The 19281-nt window shown below is 36.9% G+C and overlaps 1 protein-coding gene and 1 pseudogene across 1 annotated transcript in view; both read right to left on the bottom strand.

Moving 5' to 3' along the window:
- The window catches only part of SHOC1 (shortage in chiasmata 1), an 85453-nt gene that overhangs the window by 31439 nt on the left and 34733 nt on the right, over nt 1-19281 (bottom strand). The window contains exons 10-15 of the mRNA XM_035016063.1: nt 13357-13451; nt 12371-12640; nt 7116-7529; nt 4734-4853; nt 3088-3264; nt 227-331 (exon numbers count right to left, since the gene is read on the bottom strand). Coding sequence (XP_034871954.1) covers nt 227-331; nt 3088-3264; nt 4734-4853; nt 7116-7529; nt 12371-12640; nt 13357-13451 — 1181 coding nt within the window. The remainder of the gene's footprint in view (nt 1-226; nt 332-3087; nt 3265-4733; nt 4854-7115; nt 7530-12370; nt 12641-13356; nt 13452-19281) is intronic.
- LOC118017817 lies at nt 14573-15910 on the bottom strand (annotated as a pseudogene).

The raw sequence follows: 19281 nt of genomic DNA, 5'->3' as shown, positions 1-19281 counted from the left end.
TTTTTCTAAGGGATGATATTTGTTACAAATGATTTCTTTTAAAGAATACAGGCAGAATAAAAATATATATTCTATTATAATTATGTCAAAATGTATATAATGTTTAATGCGGAAGTAAAAGAGGCTACATCATTTCTTATAATTTCTTTTTCAGAAAAGTAAAAGTTATTTCAGATGAAATATTTCAATAGGAAGAAAAGGGGAAATAAAAATTTCCCCCACTAACCCAACGCTGTGTCCAAGCTACATGTTAAAAGGACATCTCTAATTGTTACCAGAAGATGTAAGAGAGCAGCATGCTTGAACGTCATTTCTTTTTCATCATTTGTACCTAAGCAAGCAGAAACATATTTAAAAACATAAGATACACATCAGAATTTTTGAATGTGTATCAGAATGCTTAACAATAATAGCTAACATTCATTGTCAGGTGCTTACTATGTGCCAGGCTGTATGTAAGCTGGTTATTTCACTGAATCTATAATGATAACCCTGTCAGACAAGTTTATTATGAGCCTCATTTTTTGGATGAGGAAATAGTCTGAACAAGGTTAAGTAACTGTCCAAGGTCAATATGTGAATAAATGGTGGAGCTGGCATTCAAACCCAGATGGCTAACCTCAGTGTTCATACTCCTGTTGCTTTCCCACTTAGGAAAAAAGATCAGTGATTCCCAGTTATAAAACAAGAAGAAAATTAAACTCATAACTTGCCAACTGGTGAAGATAAAGATGGGTGATCATAACATAAAGCAATACCTTAAAATGAAGGTAGAGACACCTGGGAATAATTGTCCAAAGATATGACTCAAACAAGAGATGTATTCACAGGGACAGGCCAATTGTCTACTTAATGTGTTCCATGTAGTTCTAGAGCTTTTTGAAGATGACAGATTGGATTTTACCATGTGCAAAAGTGAAACCAAGAAGATAGGAATCTAGGCCCATTGTCCCAAATCAACCAGAAAAGCTCTACTTTTCTCTGTTTTATATAGTGGGATCCCATGAAATATTTATTTGTACAAAATGTTCTGCTAAAAAGTTTGAAACTGCTCATCTAATCAATCAGTAAAGATCAAGGCAAATATGAAGTAGTCACTGGGAACCAAGAGGCAACAGGAGAACCATTTCTGGGTAGTATATCCAGCCCCTGTAAGACTTGTGGAAACAAGTCAATCATGACCTGGAAGGGATGAGAGCAGAGCAGAGAAACCAGATTTGGCACCATTTTTCTTCTTTCTTTAGGAGAATATTTCTTGAACATCTCTTATAGATTTATTTATTTGAGAGAGAGAGAGAGTGGGGGGAGGGGTAGAGGGAGAAGGAGAGAGAGAACCCTCAAGCAGACTTCCAGCTGAGTGCAGAGCTAGATGCAGGGCTCAATCCCAGGACCCTGAGATCATGACCTGAGCCGAAATCAAGAGTTGGTTGCTCAACTGACTGAGCCACCCAGGCACCCCTTCTTTCAGTATTTTAAAGATTTTACTCCACTGTCTTTTCACTTGTACAACTTCTGACAAGAAATTACATCATCCTTATCTTTGCTTTCCTTATGCAACATGTTTTCCGTACCCCCTCTGGCTGCTCCTACAATTTTCTCTTTACTACCAGTTTTGAGCAATTTGACTATATGCCTTGATGTAGCTTCATTATGCATCTTATGCTTGGGGTTCACTGAGTTTCTTGGATGTATGGGTTTGTAGTTCTTAACTAAGTTTGGAAACCTTTCAGTCACTATTTCTTCGAATATTTTTTTCTGTTTACCCCCTTTGCCTCTCCTTTGAGAACTCCACTTACTATTACGTCAGGCTATTTGAAGTTGTTTCACAGTGCACTGATGCTCTTTTCTTCTTTTTTTTTTTTTTAATTATTTTATCTGCCTGTGTTTTATTTTGGAATAGTTTCTATTGCTATGGCTTCAAGTTTACTAATCTTTTCTTCTGTAATATTTACTCTGCCATTAATCCAGTGCAGTTTTCATCTCATACACTGTATTCATTTCTAAAAGGCTGATTTGTGTCCTTTTTCTATCTCTAACTTATTGAACATATGGAACATAGTTATAAGAAGTTTCAGTGCCCTTCTCTAATAATGCTAACATCTTTGTCAGTTCTGAGTTTGCTTTGATGGAATATTCTCATTATGGGTTGTGTTTTCCTATCTCTTGTCATGCCTGGTAATCTTTGATTGGATGCCAGACACTGTGAATTTTACCATGTTAGGTGCCCCACAAATTATGAGTTTTTCTAATCTAGCTGATCGGAGCAGGCATTACTCCCTGCCCTGTGTGAGTGCAGAGTACTACTCCCTCTAATCCTTTCAGATGGTTTGCTTCCCCAACCTCAGGTGGTTTCCTCACATATACTCTGATCAGTACTCTGCTCAATACTCTGTGTGAATCTCTCTCTGTCTCTCATATTCTATCCTTTGAACTCTAGCTGCCTTGGTCTCCCTGGACTCTCAGTTCTGTTTCCTCAACACAGATTGTCCACTGGGCTCTGTCCCTACTATCTCTCCCTGTGCTATGGCCTGGCAACTTTTTCAAGGCAGTAAGCTAGGGCAATGGTAGGGCTCACCTTACTTGTTTCCCATCTCTTGGGAATCAGGGTGCTTCACTGCCTGATGTCTAGAGTCTTAAAAACTGGTTTCATGTATTTTGTCTTTGTCTTTTCTTTTTTTTCCTGAAAGGAGTGTAAATTCAATCCCTCTTACTCCATGTTGGCCAGGAGAAAAGTCCAGGGTTGACTTTAATTAATCTATTTTTGACATCCCCCCGACCTTGGGAGGGAACTAGGTGGTTCAGATTTAACAATAGTAGGGTTAATTTGGTTTTTGCACTAGGAATCTGTCAAGTAATATAAGTCAGTTAGGAGCATTATTGAGAAGCAATGCCAGATGTATTTGTTACCTTTTTCTCCTTACTTAGCTGACCCTCCAGTATTAGTTTATGGGTGTCATATTCTGAATTAAAGTTATGTCTTCATCCATGACTAATTTCTATACCTTCTATATTCAATTTTTACTCATTTGATACAACAACCCATAAATTTTTATCCTTTTAAATAATATGACTTTTATTTGTACTTACCTTGCTGAATAGCATCACTTATTACTTTTTCTTGTTCCTTTAAGAGGAACCTTGTTTGGTCAAAAATGACAGTGGCAAATGTCCAATTAGCAGCAGGGAGAGTACAGAGGCATACAAGTTTTTTTAAGATAGGAGTAGCTGCTGCTTCTAGGAGACAGAATGCTTGGCACTGGCTCTCTGTGAAAGTAAAAGCATTAAAGATAGTGTTTGATAAGGATGGCATGTCCTTTTTGACAAACCAATTAAACATGTCACTTCATGGAAAACTGAACTACATCCAAATTATTTTTTTTTCAAGATTTTATTTATTTGACAGAGACACAGTGAGAGAGGGAACATAAGCAGGGGGAGTGGGAGAGGGAGAAGCAGGCTTCCCGTGGAGCAGGGAGCCTGATGCGGGGCTCGATCCCAGGACCCTGGGATCATGACCTGAGCCAAAAGCAGACGCTTAACGACTGAGCCACCCAGGTGCCCCTCCAAATTATTTTCTGAGTTAAAAATCGTAAGATTATATAGAGGTTCATTTTAGGATCTTTATTCTAAATAAACTAGTAACAAAAATAACAAAAAAATAATAAGAAAACAAAACAAAACAAAAACCATCTGTAGAATTTGTGTAGTTTTATGGTTAATTGTATAATTTTATGGTTAATATGTATAATTTTATGGTTATTCTGCTTATTAGAAAATATGTATTCGGTAACTAATATGGCAAGTGTGAAGAGCCATATAAAGAGAATCACATATTTTTTTTTTCCCTCCACAATTAGCTTACAACCTTAAGCTAAATAAATTTACCACAATGACAAACTGTTTCTAGTTTTCACTAGAATAGCAATACTTTAAGATTTGCATTATCATCTAAAGGTCATAAATAAAACTGAACCGAAAAATGAAAAGATATTAAAAACTAGTGTCATATTTCCTTATTGATTTTAATAATGAGCATGATGTTCTTTTAAGTAGGCTATTCTTTAGGAGTCAAAGAATATTCTTCTTCACAGCAGAAGCAAAAATTTTAATCACTATAGGAAACAATAATAGCTTTTTTAACATCACCCTGACAGTGGGCAAGAGAACAGAGGGAGTAAGCCTCAGCAGTTCATTTTTCCTAACTGGGCAGAAGAGTCTGAGCAGCTGCAGTCTGCTGTTCTCTGATGAATGTAGGGAAGCAGCAGTTTATTTATTTTTTTATATTTTTTAAAGGTTTTATTTATTTATTTGAGAGAGAGAGAGCATGAGAGAGAGCGCATGAGAGGGGTAAGGGTCAGAGGGAGAAGCAGACTCCCTGCCAAGCAGGGAGCCCGATGTGGGGCTCAATGTGGGACTCCATCCTGGGACTCCAGGATCATGATCTGAGCCGAAGGCAGTCGCTTAACAAACTGAGCCACCCAGGCGGCCCAGGAAGCAGCAATTTAAATGAAGGAAGAAATAACAGTGAGTGGAGTGGAATAGGGCAATGGAAAGGGGCAGAGGCAGTGAATGGGGTGTTCAGGTGTAGGAATATCTTAAAAGTAGGAATGGAATGAAGAAACATCTGAAACAAATGAAGAAAATTACATGGAAAATCAGGTATGTCCTAGATACTCAGGAAAAGGCTTTCAAATTTACTTAATTTGAATGCATTTTAAAAGCATACAGCATACCTGATGCTTGAATTTCAATGACATTATCCACTCTCCTTTCCTGATTTATTTTCTCTATGGCTTTATTAGTACAAACAGGAGGACTTTCTTCCTGAAGAGTCAAAGAATGTTCTTCTTTATCTTGAAATTCTAATAAAAATTATTAATTTGCATTATTCAGGGAAACTTAATGTTGCTTTACTTAAAATGCTTTCATGTAATATGATCACAGTTGTTAAAGTTCTTCCTTGAAACATGTCAGTGTTAAGTTGAACAACTATTCAGGTCAATGGATGTAACACAGTGCTGAAGGCAATCGTGGACAGAATCTTGACATCGAATCACTGTTTCAATCTCAGTTCTGACACTAGCTTCAGTGTCCTCATATGTAAAATATAGATAAATATACCTATTTTGAATATTGTTATAGGGATTAAACACCAAATACAGTTCCTGACACCTGAAAGGCACAAATGGCTCAATTTCATTTCTCTGTGACTTTCCACATACCCCTCCTTCTGCTACTAATCCTCTCCTATGCCCCAAGCCCTCCCTGGCTTCATCCTTTCTTAATTAGGTCAATTCTTACCACTTACCCTTCAGCTCTCAGGCATTTTCTATAAGCCTACTGTACTATGTTGTAAGCTTCTCAAGGTCAGCAATGGTATCATCTTTATCTCTAATATGTATTTTAGTGCCTGGCATACAACATTCAAATGTCAGTTTTCTTCCTTCTTTCCTAAGTATTGTAGAGGATTACAAATATGTATATAACTAATTAATTTATTTATAGTTACTTATATTAACTAGATAGTAATGTTATCTATTAATAATATGATTACAGGGTAATTTTAGAAACACAATACCATCTTAAAACATTTTAATATATGAGCTTTAAATACATGGTGAAAAATAATGGAGTAAAATATCCTAAACTAGATTATGTTATTATTTTCAAGTATACTTTTAATTAACTATAAATAATTGGAATAGCTAGGGTGCCTGGGTGGCTCAGTTGGTTAAGCGACTGCCTTTGGCTCAGGTCGTGATCCTGGAGTCCCGGGATCGAGTCCCGCATCAGGCTCCCTGCTCAGCAGGGAGTCTGCTTCTCCCTCTGACCTTCCTCCTTCTCATGCTCTCTGTCTCTCATTCTCTCTCTCTCAAATAAATAAATAAAATCTTTAAAAAAAATAAATAATTGGAATAGCTAGGATTAAATAATACAATTACTAGAGTTTTTGAGGGGGCCCAATAAGTTGTAACATTCTTTCTTGCCCCTGAATTAACTATAAAATAAGGCAAGAAGTAAAATATATACCAAAGTATTACCTCTGTTACTAGTAAAAGCTAAGTTGGATAAAGGAGCTTAGTTTGAGAGTCAAATGGCCTTATTAACTAAGCAGCAGAATTTTATGTTAATAATATATGAGACCATAAAACCTAACTATGCTGTAACTCTCATACATAAATTTTTTTTTTTAAGATTTTATTTATTTATTTGACAGAGAGAGACACAGCGAGAGAGGCAACACAAGCAGGGGGAGTGGGAGAGGGAGAAGCAGGCCTTCTGCAGAGCAGGGAACCCAATGCGGGGCTCGATCCCAGGACCCCAGGATCATGACCTGAGCTGAAGGCAGATGCTTAACGACTGAGCCACACAGGCGCCCCTCACACATAAATATTTTTGTACTTAAGGTCAAGTGTGCTCTCATTTTGTAAGTTTTCTCCCTCTCTCTCTCTCTCTTTTCCCCTAAAGGTCAGAGCGGGGGAGCAGTGGGAGATTTATTCATGTAATAAAGTGAAGTTTGTGACAAAAAATATATGTATTTTTGTACTTAATTCTTCTGGGCAATGTATGTCAAACATATTCTAGAATACTTATTATTTCTTTACCAGAAGTGAAATGTATGACACGTACTACCTTTGATATGGTTATAAGCAGTGAATGTAAAACAATTACAACTCACAGAGAAACTCTTTGGTAAATTTAAAAAGAGTAATAAGCAATCAAATTGGCAAAGTGTTCTTAAGTACACATTAAAATGTAATACTGAGAACTGTCAGCTAAAAGAGAAAAAAGAATGGCAGAATGATCAATAAAAGTTAGAAATACTGACTCTGTATGGCCAAGTTGCAAAAGCAAGTTTTACAAATAGTGGTTTTTCTTACAAGTTCAAGTGTACTTTTAAATTTTTTGGAAAATCCATATCTACATCTATATCTAAATAGCCACATCTATCTCCATACTCAATAAGTATCATGAATAAATGACACTTTCTTTGACTTTGAAAAAGAATATATTCTATTTGAAAGAGCTTTAAATTTTCTTACCTTCTGTAATAAATTATACATTTAGACCTTAAAGCTATCATATCTGTGCCAAAATATTACCAAATTACCCACCATCATCTTCTTTACTGTCTGTGACTTCAGTCTTTGAGGTGCAAGTTTTATATTTATTTCGCAGCATAATGAAGTCACTCAAAAGGTCCAAATCATTCTCCCATTTTTTACCATGTTTAAAAGATGCTTTTTCAATTTTTGGAGAGGAAGATGATTCAATAGATGGTACTGTGCAGTCAAGTTCCAAGTAATCTTCATTTTCTTTATTTTGGCTTATTCTATAAACTAGTTCTAGATCATTCTTTGGTTTTTCTTCTTTTGGTCGTTTAACAGAAAAATTGTCATCAGAAAAACACAGGTCTGGTACTTCTTCTGCCGGAGATGAAATCTTTTGTGGAAGTAATAAATGATCATTTGTAGATGTCTCATTAATAAGTACAATAGGTGAGGAACAACTTTCATGTTCTAGCCATGCTAAAAATAGAAAATAAAAATATCCAAATGACTTCCATGCATAAATGAGTGTTCTACTAGGGTATTAGAATAACTTTTATTTGTAAGTTCTTATTGATATAATTTGATCCTTGGAAGTACTTTGTTTATTGCTTTGAAAATCAATTTTGGCCTGAATAATATAAATTTTTAAAAAGGGCAAAAATTCAGACCTCTTTTTCTTAATCCTGGAACTAGGTTACCAAACAAAGAAAGAATTCCAGAAAAGCCCTATTGCCAATAGGCTTGCAATTAAGTCTAAAGGTAAAAACCTTAGGTACCAAGCAATCCACAGACCAGAAGAATATACTTGCAATACATACACTTGAAAAAGGACTGTATTCAATATATCCAAAGAACTCTTATAGCTTAATATTTAAAAAGAAAGCCTATTTAAAATTTGACAAAATATTTGAACAATACTTCACGTAAGATATGTACATGCTACAACATGGATGAATCTTGAAAACATTCTAAATGAAAGAAGCCAATCACAAAAGACCATATATTGTATGACTCCATTTATATGAAACATCCAGAGTCAACAAATCTATAGGGACAGAAAATAGATTAGTGGTTCCGCAGCTGGGGAAAATGGGGAGTGACTGCTAATGGGTACAGGATTTCTTTTGGGAGATGAGAAAAATGTTCTAAAATTGATTGTGGTGATGATTACAACTCTGTGAATATACTAAAACCATTGAATGGCATACTTTAAATGGATAAATTTATGGTATGTGAATTATATTTCAATAAAGCTATAATATATATGTATATTTTAAAGGTGTATTTATTTTAGAGAGAGAGTGCATGTGCAAGTAGGGGGAGGGGCAAAGGGAGAGAATATTCAAGCAGACTCCCTGCTGAGATTGGAGCCAGCTCCTGGGGCTCGATCTCATGACCCATGAGATCATGACCTGAGTTGAAGCCAAGAGTCAGACACTTAACTGACTGAGCCACCCAAGTGCCCCTATAATATATTTTTTAAAGGAAGATATACAAATGGCCAATGACCATGTAAAATGATGTTCACCATCATTAGTCATCAGGAAAATACAAATTAAAACCAAACTGAGATACCACAACACACCCACTGGAATGCTAAAATTAAAGACTGTCAATACCAACTGTTGACAAGGATATAGAGTAACTGGAACTCTTACACATTGCTAGTGTGAATGCACAATGGTGCAACCACTTTGGAAAACAATTTAGTAGTTTCTTTTTTTGTTTTTAAAGATTTTATTTATTTATTTGACAGAGAGAGAGAGACAGCAAGAGAGGGAACACAAGCAGGGGGAGTGGGAGAGGGAGAAGCAGGCTTCCCGTGGAGCAGGGAGCCTGACATGGGGCTCGATCCCAAGACCCTGGGATCATGACCTGAGCTGAAGGCAGACGCTTAACGACTGAGCCACCCAGGCACCCCATCTTTCTTTTTTTTTTTTTAAGATTTTATTTATTTATTTGAGAGAAAGAGAGAGACAGAGATAGCGACAGAGATAATGAGAGAGAGCACAAGCTCTCGGAGCTCCTTCCCAGAGAGGGAGAAGCAGGCTCCCCATTGAGCAGGGAGCCTGATGCAGGGCTTGATCCCAGGACTCTGGGATCATGACCTGAGCTGAAGGCAGACACTTAACTGACTGAGCCACCAAGGCACCCCTTTAGTAGTTTCTTATGAAGTTAAATATATACCTACCATAAGACTCAGTAATTGTATTCATAGATATTCAATCAAGAGAAATGATAACATATGTCCACAAAAAAACTTCTAGAAGTTTTTTTCCTAATAGTAAAAATCTGGGAAATACATCCAGGAGAATTGATAAGCAAACTGGGGTACATCCATATGAAAAATTCCTCAGTAATAAGAAATGAACTAGTCGTACACATAACATCATAAATGAATCTCAAAAGTGTTATGCTGAGTGGAAGAAGTCAGACACAAAATAGTTACTATATGATTCCATAAATGAAATTCTAGAACAAGGGACACTAATACATAGTGACAGAAAGTACACATGGGTCTGACCTGGGATCAGGGGTGAAGGTTAGACGAAGAGAGGAATGTAATGACTACAGAGTATAAAGGGGGAAAGGAAACATTTTGGTGATAGAAATATTCTATATCCTTGGATAAAGAAGAGGTGGTGTATATATAAATACACACACACACACACACAACGGAATATTACACAGCTATCAAAAAATGAAATCTTGCCATTTGCAATGACACGGATGGAACTAGAGGGTATTATGCTAAGCAAAATAAGTCAATCAGAGAAAGACAATTATCATATGATCTCACTGATATGTGGAATTTAAGAAACAAAACAGGTATCATAGGGGAAGAGAGGAAAAAAATAAAACAAGACGAAACCAGAGAGGGAGACAAACCATAAGAGACTCTTAATCATAGGAAACAAACTGAGGGTTGCTGGAGAGGAGGGTGGGTGGAGGGATGGGGTAACTGGGTGATGGACATTAAGGAGGGCATGTGATGTAACGAACACGGGGTGTTATATAAGACTGATGAATCACAGACCTGTACCTCTGAAACTAATAATACATTATATATTAATTAATTGAATTTAAATAAAAACATGTAAAACAAGAAATATTCTGTATCTTAATTGTGGTGGGTTGTTTCATTGGTATGCACATTTGTCAAAATGCATAAAACTGTACAGGTAGAATGGGTGCATTTTATTATATGTAACTTATACCTTATAACGTTTGAGAAAATCTTAAATGTCTATAGGGCCAGAGAAATAAGGTATGTAAATGAATGAACTATATTGCCAGTGCTTAAGGGCACCTGGGTGGCTCAGTTGGTTAAGCAACTGCCTTCGGCTCAGGTCCTGGAATCGAGTCCCACATCGGGCCTCCCTTGCTCTGCGGGGAGCCTGCTTCTCCCTCTCCCTCTGCCTGCCACTCTCCCTGCTTGTGCTCTCTCTCTGTCAAATAAATAAATAAAATCTTAAAAAAAATATTGCCAATGCTTAAATCATAATCTTGAGGAAGATAAATTTTGAATTTTTTCTTCCAAATGCAGTCTGTAATTTTGATTTTGCTTTTATTAGAGATATTGGTTTAAGAAACATTTTACTTTCCTTCTAACTATACTAAATGTAAGACAAAAGTGCAAGAGTAATGCTAAGTGCCAACTAACACCTGGAGTCAATTTATGAGGGCTGGGAACTATGGTGAACTGGAGGTGGGGAGCTATTAACGGCCTGTCTAAAGTGGTGAGCTGCTATTGGTTCCAACCAATTGTTGCCATATAAGAGTATGGGTCTGGTTTTTGGAATTTTTAAAGACAATCTCAAAATACAGATCCTTTATCTGCAACCCTCCAAACTGTAAATGTTGGTAACTAATTAAAACACTATATGGGTCAATAATATATGGGCTGACTAGGATCAGAGGCTACCAATTCGAAACCTCTGAGATATTTTCTAGAGACATCCTGGTATGTTTAGCAAGCAAATATGAACTGTTTATTATTTCCCTTTTCTGATTATTTTCTTCTACTTCTCTCTGTTTAATCACCCGTATCCTGACAACTTGGCAATGAGCTCCTGATAGAGTTCTTGCTTTTATTTATTTTTGTTTTCTTCTCAGTTATTGCTTTTTAAACTTCATAATTAAGCTATCATCGTAACTCTGTTGGATATCAAGGTGAATTATATGTTTTAACTTCAAAATAGTTACATACCATAATAAAGACTTTACATAGTCTTATAGATATAATACATTATTCTGGATATTTGAAGACCCCATAAAATCTTCCTCTCCCTTTTCTTTGTCTAGCAATCTGACTTAATCTCTTTTAAAATTCTTCTGAGTACCCACCTGGGCCTTAGGACAGATAGACTGGTGTACAGATTCTGAAGGTCCTGGATTATTATCACAGCATGGGAATATGCACAAATGTGAAGCCCCATAATGTCATGATTGATCATGAGCACAGAAAGCTACGACTAATAGACTGGGGTTTGGCTGAGTTTTACCCTCCTGGCCAAGAATATAATGTCAGAGTTTCTTCCTGATACTTCAAAGGTCTGTCTTTGAAACATCTCTTGCTGATAACAATTCTTGCCCCACTTCCTATCGCCTTAAAGCAGTCTCCCAACACACACAATAATATCTAAAATGCATTTTTAAATATATTTACTTACTCTATAATAAACTAAAAGTGAACTTTCCCAACTTCTTTAAGATCTAAAGCTGTTGCACAAACTGATTTAAAAACAATCCGTATATACTTCAAAAATGTGTAATTCAGACTAAGTATGTTCCATTTATTATAATGGCATATATAACAACCAAAATAACTCAAAATATAGATACTCAAAAGACATTTTGCTGCCTTAAATTGTATAAGTAAAAAATGTTTACTGAGTAAACGCTTTGGAAACAAAGGAAGATTATCTATTGTTAAAGAGAGGTTATTAGATACTATTGAACACCCAGAGTTCACCTGTCAGATAGAAAAATAACAGTGCTGCTTTGAGTGTAGTCTGATATTAATAAACACTGGGCTAGCAATTAATCATTTATAAAAAGAAAGTCACTTTAATTGAAAATGGCTAGAAATTTTAAAAACTGAGACTATAGAATTTTAGGACAACAAAGGATTTTAAGATGAGCTAGTCAAACTTCCTCATTTTTTTTCAAGGAAGAAAATGGGGCTTAATGGAGCTCAAAGTCATAAATTCTGGCAGAGCCAGGGCTAATACTGAATGCTGGAATTTCGTTTCATTTTCCCAATCACCTGGTAGAAAGCCAGTATCTAACATTTTCTCATTCTGAAAAATTCACACAAGTGATATTTACTATTGCGTACTTATATTCTAACTGAAGCACTTTTGTTGGCAAAAATATCTCCATTTTAGTATCATCAGAAGATAGATCATCATGACACAAATATGTATTCAGATGTTCCAAAGTTTCTGCCTCTTTCAGATTTAGTCCTCCTTTTCCCCACCACTCTGTGCTTACAGGATTAACTACAAGACTTTCTTCTTCAATAGAAAATATCTTTTTCAAATCCATAACTGAATATTGACTGTTGGGCTCTTCACTTCTTGGCACTTAAAAAACAATAACAAACCAAAAACAAATAGAAGCAGTTCATAGGGTAAAAGAAAACACAATAAATAGAACCACACTGAAAATTCCTTATGAAACAGATTTTCACACATTGGTAAAAAAGTGAAACTTGAAGTTATATAGCTAGTATTTTGTCTTCAAGATGGTAATACTTGTAAAAGTCCAGAATATTATAGCAATAGAAGTCACATAAGGGATTTATTTCAATCTATGGAAATATCATAAAGTTAAAATTATTCTACTATTTACTAGGAAATAGAACCATTATTTTGTTTGAACATTTTAGTAATTACTAAATTAATACATTTGATAACATTTTAAAGAATTAAAGTAAGATTTACTAAATTTGAAATTCTATTTTATTATAATGAACCTAAACTAGAAGATATATTTGACCAGATTTTATGATGACTATCCTCTTAGATACTGTGGCACAGAGCTTTCTACCTCATTACTTTTAATCTAAATAATAACAAATCATAATGTATGGAGGAACTGAAGTAGCACAACTACTTTTATCTGCATTATAAGTACCAACCCAAAATTAAGATGAAAAATTCTGAAATCCTAATTTTGGAACTGTGTATTTATGACAGTAACAATAATAAAAAAATAATAAAGCTGACAATGCATTTCTACTAATTATACCTTCTCACCTTTACTTTTTGTTTAGCATTCAAAATCAATTAATCTTTACCTGTAAGCAAAAATGGTTTCAATGAGCTTCTGCAGCTTTCTAACTGCCACACCATCCAGTTTTTGTTAGCTGATTCTTCAGCAGTAAGCAAACTACTGAAAAAGAAGAGTTAAAGCCTAAGATATTAATAATATTGAGACTTTTTGTATAATAAAATTTTATTTTTTCTTCTTTTTTTAAAATTTAAATTCAATTAGCCAACATATAGTAGTATATCATTAGTTTTTTGTTTTTTTTTTTCAGGACTGTAACAAGAGAGTTTATAGTTTTCCCACAATTACAGGTCTACCATTTCAGTTTCACTGGAGATAGAGGCTCTGCTCCTACCTCTCAGATACATTTACAAGACTGAGGGACAGGTCTTCTCACTGGATGGCATGTAAAGGAAGAGGAAGAAAGGAAGAAAAGAAGGCAGAAAGCTTAAGATGAAACTCGGGGTGGCCACATCTTCCATTAGCTCTTAAAGAGTTGCTAGCATGAAACCCATATAGACAATGTTTTTCTTTTGTAAAAAGCAGTAAGTTAAGCCCAGTAACTAACTGAATTCAAAATGGCCAAGTCAAAGAAAACTGAAAAAGACTTTTCCTCCCCCTCCCACCAGCTATAGAGCACATGGGGAGATGAAAGGGGAGAGGACCAAGGTAAGGAGCCTGGGAGGGAAGGTATTATAATCTTAAACTGAACTGAAACTAAAAGTAGAAGTGAGTTGGATTTAGGGTTAGGTCAATAAGACATGATTCCTACTGAACAGAAGTTTTCAGGACCTGTCTGCACTTTGGGTAGATTTTCAGCATCTCAATGAAACTAAGACATATTTCCATGAGATTGACCAGGACAACCCCACTGAAGCACTTGGAGTAAAGTGAGAAAAGTGACAAGCAGTACACTGCTCTTTTAGCTTGGGCCCTCCCTTCCTCCTTCCTTCCCACCTCCCTTGAAGAACCTACATTTCTGTAATCTCTGGAGAAGAGCATGAGATATAAACCCCCCATAGTGTGGGATGGTTGGGGAGCAATGGTGGACATGGGAAGATATCTCCACCCAAATGAAGCAGCCGGGATTGAGGCTGGTTCATCTTTGTCCTTTAGCGATGAGAAACTGAATTTGAAAGGGGGGAAAGATGTTGTCCGTGAAGTATTCCACCTACAGGTAATTTTTCAGGGAATCCCGAGTTATGAAAAGTTCAAGTTAAAAAAAAAAAAGAAAATCAGCGTATTATAATTTTTTTTTTTTTTTAATGACTGAACTACTGCAAATCCACAAGAAACGGTTCAGACACAGTGCTTCTGAAGTATTTCACCCCTCCCCGCCAGGTGCAAGCTGCATCAAGGAAAGTGAGGACTCCCCCACCTCTGCTTAGGCATCAAGAGACAGAAGGGGCCATTACTGCTGAGCACCAGCAGCAGCTGGAATAGGCATCCCAAGGGGGCTGGCAGCAGCAATCACTGGTGAGCCTGCCGGAGGTCCAAGGGGTGAAGGCGTTGGCACTGAAGAAATCCCTGACATCATATTGGTGCTGCGGACAGGTGTACTGCCCCCCGGCATGCTAGACAAGCCCATTAGAGCCTGGTCCTTCACAACAGTATAGAAATAGGGGTGCTCCACGGCCTCTCTTACGGTAAGCCATGACTGGTGGTCGTATCGCAGCAGCTTGTCCAAGAAATCCAAGGCCTCAGGGCTGACCAAGTGCTGGTTTTCACTGTGGACAAAGTGTTCCCATCGCTTACGGGAGTGTCTGCCCAAGATATCGTTGAAACGTGGATCTAATTCAATGTTATATTTGTCAATATAGTCATATAAATCTTCTGTCCCCAGAACCTTGGCTGTCCTCACCAACTGATAATTATCATGGCCATGGAAAAATGGCTCCTTCCGGAAGATCATACTTGCCAGCATACAACCCAAGCTCCACATAGCCAAACTATAATCGTACATCTGATAGTCTACAAGTAGCTCAGGACCTTTGAAGTATCGGGAAGAAACTCTGACATTATATTCTTGACCAGGAGGGTAAAACTCAGCCAAACCCCAGTCTATTAGTCGTAGCTTTCTGTGCTCATGATCAATCATGACATTATGGGGCTTCACATTTGTGCATAATTCCCATGCTGTGATAATAATCCAGGACCTTCAGAATCTCATATATGTAAAATAGAATATCATAGTCTGTTAACGTCTGGTACAATTGCTTGAAGTCTGTGTTGTTTACGTGTTCAAAAACCAAGGCAGGGGTTCGTGACACAGGGTCTTTTACAATGTCTGCCAGTGTGATGATATTGGGACCGCCTCATAAATTCTCCAAAATTTTATTTCACGCTTGATTTTCTTCTTCTTTACTGGCTTGAGAATTTTAACAACTTTGTCATTATTTGTGATGTTGATGGCTTCAAATACTTCACTGTATTTACCCCGGCCTAATTTTCGAAGCAGCTGGTAGTCATCTTGATTACCCCCCTCCACCACGTGTGACTCGTAATTCCAATACGCTCTCTCGGGGTCTGTGCATATTAACATCTGTGTAAACTCTGGCCCTGCTTGGCACGGGTCCCGACATGTCTGACAGGTTGGTGAACGAAGGTGGACTTGATGTTTGGAGATGTGGTGGTCACTGTGTTGGGAAGCAGCTGGGGGTAAGACCTTGTTTCAGACCTGTTTTCTTTAAACTCTGGTGGAAGCGGCAGCGGCGGCTCTCCCCTCTCCTCACACAGACAATATGGCGGTGGCAGAGGAGGAGACACAGCTTGGCTGCCTGCCACAGGGACCAGAGCAAGGCTGCAGCCGCCCATCATTAGTTTTGATGTAGTGTTCAGTGATTCATTAGTTGCGTATAACACCAGTGCTCATCTCACCATGTAATAAAATTTTATTTTAAGAAAATTATTTTTCTAAGTATTTTTTTACACTCAAAAGCAAGTGAAAAATTTACTCTATAAATGTTAAACTGAAGTAGAGTTTCATAGACCAAATTTCATATACTTACTTTTCCTCCCTTTGGAAGTTTTGGCAATTTGTTAGCCTCTTTAATTGCTCCTGCTTGCCTATACCTTAACTCCTACCTCTATCTCCCTCAATGAAACCTGGAGCCAAAGGAGGCTGACTTAGGAGGGTTTTAGCACTTCTTTCCATGAAGTGTGGCAGCACCAACCCTATAAGCCACCCAAATTAAAAATATAATTTAAGTAAAATTACTGTACTTTCCATACAAGACAGTAGCTTTAACACAATTTTTTTCCAAAATTGCTGTCCCCAAGTCCATCCTAAACAAATTCTGGAGCCTCTGCTGGTTGAGGATCAGAATTATGAAAAAGTCCTGTCTGCTCTACCTTCTTAGGAAGGTAAAAGTTTAGTGCTAAAGTTTAGTTCAGGTGCTTCCATCTTGGTGGGTGTGTGAATGAGTGATGTATGTCTGTTTGCATGTTTTGGGGTGCTAGGAAGAGAAAGGAAGATGCATGACAATTAGTGTAAATCACAGCTTATCAGTAGCTATGAAGTTACTAGCCTTGGTAGGGAAGATAACATTAATCCTCAAACCCCTTAATCTATGCCCCCAAACCTCTCACTCCAAGGCAAGAATTGATTGTGTTGTTTCTCTGTTCATATGGAACAAATGTGGGCATGCTAATTATAAGTACTGCTAGTTGAGTTGACAGTCCTGGGCCGCAGAAAGCTGTTTTATGTCTAAGCTATCCAATTTACCTACATAATCTAAAATCTAGGATGAGATGACAAACTGTGAGATTCTAGATAATTCTTGAACCTTACCAAGATCTCTGACAACCAGACACCTCAGATTATAGGCAATTACTTTAAAGCAAAAGGAAAGCAAGCCAAGTCCAACAGAAGGCCATAATATAAACAAATATTCTCACTCTTAATGGAACTTTCTGAAGACATGTCTGAATTTGATATATTGTTTGGTCATATATAAAAATATGTTCAGAATTAAGTAACCAGTATGGAAATAAAGTCCGGTGTTACACAGACTTTTCTTTTTAGCGCCATAAAATCTAGCACAGGGTTTGACATGTGGTAAGCACCCAAAATACTTGTTAACTGGATATATTTCCAGCCAAAATGTTGTATTCTGAAATAAAAGTAATTGGGGCCATAAAAGCAAATTAAGAGTACAGTAACATTACACATTATTTTCCCCTTCTGTTGTTTTTTTTTATTTTAACACTTTTTTCTTTGTTTTTAGATTCACAGATGAGGTGAAAACCCATTTTTAGAATAGGAATTTTAAGGTTTTTTTATATTCATAAACCAAATGGAAGTGATTTACCTCTTGCTAATCAATATAGCAGTGATGAAATGACCTCTTTAAGTTGTTTCAAATGGCCCCAGAACCTTTGGCTAATTTTAAAAAGTCTTTTTTGTTCTAACTTAGGCAAATCATAATACATAGATAAGATATAAATTTCATAAATTCTAATTAGTTGAGTTTCAATAAGTAGATATGTAACTTGTGTGATTAACAGGAATTTTTGATAGTTAAGTAAATGCTTTTAATATCAGATTGAAATTCAAGATTGTACTAATTTCTGCTAGTTTCTCTTTCTGATTGTCAATCTGCCTTAACAGATGAATTAGGGTATGTGGAGTAAAAGAGCACTAAAAAAGACAGTACAGGTCCTGCAAATAAACATCTGCACCTCAGTAAAGGGATAAAAGTATTTAAACAAATTAGAAGTAGGTTCTGTACTTGTTCCATGAGATTTTTTAGAGTTCATATCTGATATGGGCAGTTCTGGTTCATGGTGGAGTTTTGTATATCACAGATTTATCCCCCAAATGACACAATTCTTTGCCAGAAGATAAAGGTAATTGGGGCTCTCAATACCAGGCTCCTCCATCGTGTGCTGTGACACCTTCCTGAGACCATTAATAGAAACCTGAGCAGTTAGTGATGAGTTGTTCCAGTTGCTCCCAAATACGCAATAGAAGTCTCCTTTGACAGATTAGTCAATCATAGCTAAAAAGTCAAAACTCAGTACTCAGCTCCCAAAGCATCCATTCTGGGAACAATTCATTAGAGACTTGTAGACTTTCCTGTAATTTTCCTGATAATGTATTATTTTAGGACACATTTAGTTTCAGGACTACAGTGAAGAAGAAAGAGGCTGTACTGGTTATGCTCCTAGTTTTGTAACTGGTGTAAGAGCAGGGAAATGGAGTGACAATTCCAGGATAGCAGACTAATCAAACTTAGAACACATTAAGTTACATGTATGCCACATGATAAAAGATAGCAACCAAAGCTATCTCAGACTCCACTGGAGGGCAAAGATGCTGGGCCATTAAGCTATACAATTTTGGCTCAAACTAGAATATAATGATCCAGCCCTGCAGTGTCAATTCTGAGATTACAGACCATTCTGTGCAATAACAATGGGGTATTGAGCAGATTTGTGGATCAATACTTGGTTCTACATGTCTAGTTCCCCAACACCAATACCACATCGACAGAGGTAAACAAGGTCAGTGGATGTCCTGTGTTAGAGACGGGATGTGATCCCTAGTACTCCTAGGAAAGTAATTTGATAGACAAATCTATTGATGGACCCCTATCCACACTGCCCTGTGATCCTTGGCTATTCCTGGTCAGAGAGCTATGACAATCTTTTAGAAGACCTCATAACAACCCTGAAAGGTATATACTATTAATATCCCAATATTACAGATAAGGAAACTGAGGCACAGGGCAATTAAGGTCCGAGCTGGTAAGTGATACAGCTGGGAAATCTGGCTGTAGTTCAGGGCTCTTAACTACTTATTATGGGCTAAATTCCAATCATATCGAAACCCTAACTCGCAGTGCCTCAGAATATGACTGTATTTGGATATAGGGCCTTTAAAGAGGTAATTAAGTTAAAATGGGGTGGTTAAGATGGGTGCTAATCCAATATGCACAGGACATTGGGACAC

This window comes from Mirounga leonina, unplaced genomic scaffold (genome assembly GCF_011800145.1).
Source record: "Mirounga leonina isolate KUSES-001 unplaced genomic scaffold, KU_Mleo_1.0 Mir_170, whole genome shotgun sequence".
Classification (NCBI taxonomy): Eukaryota; Metazoa; Chordata; class Mammalia; order Carnivora; family Phocidae; genus Mirounga; species Mirounga leonina.
The sequence above is the reverse complement of the archived record's forward strand: the minus strand, read 5'-3'. Positions and strand labels throughout refer to the sequence as shown.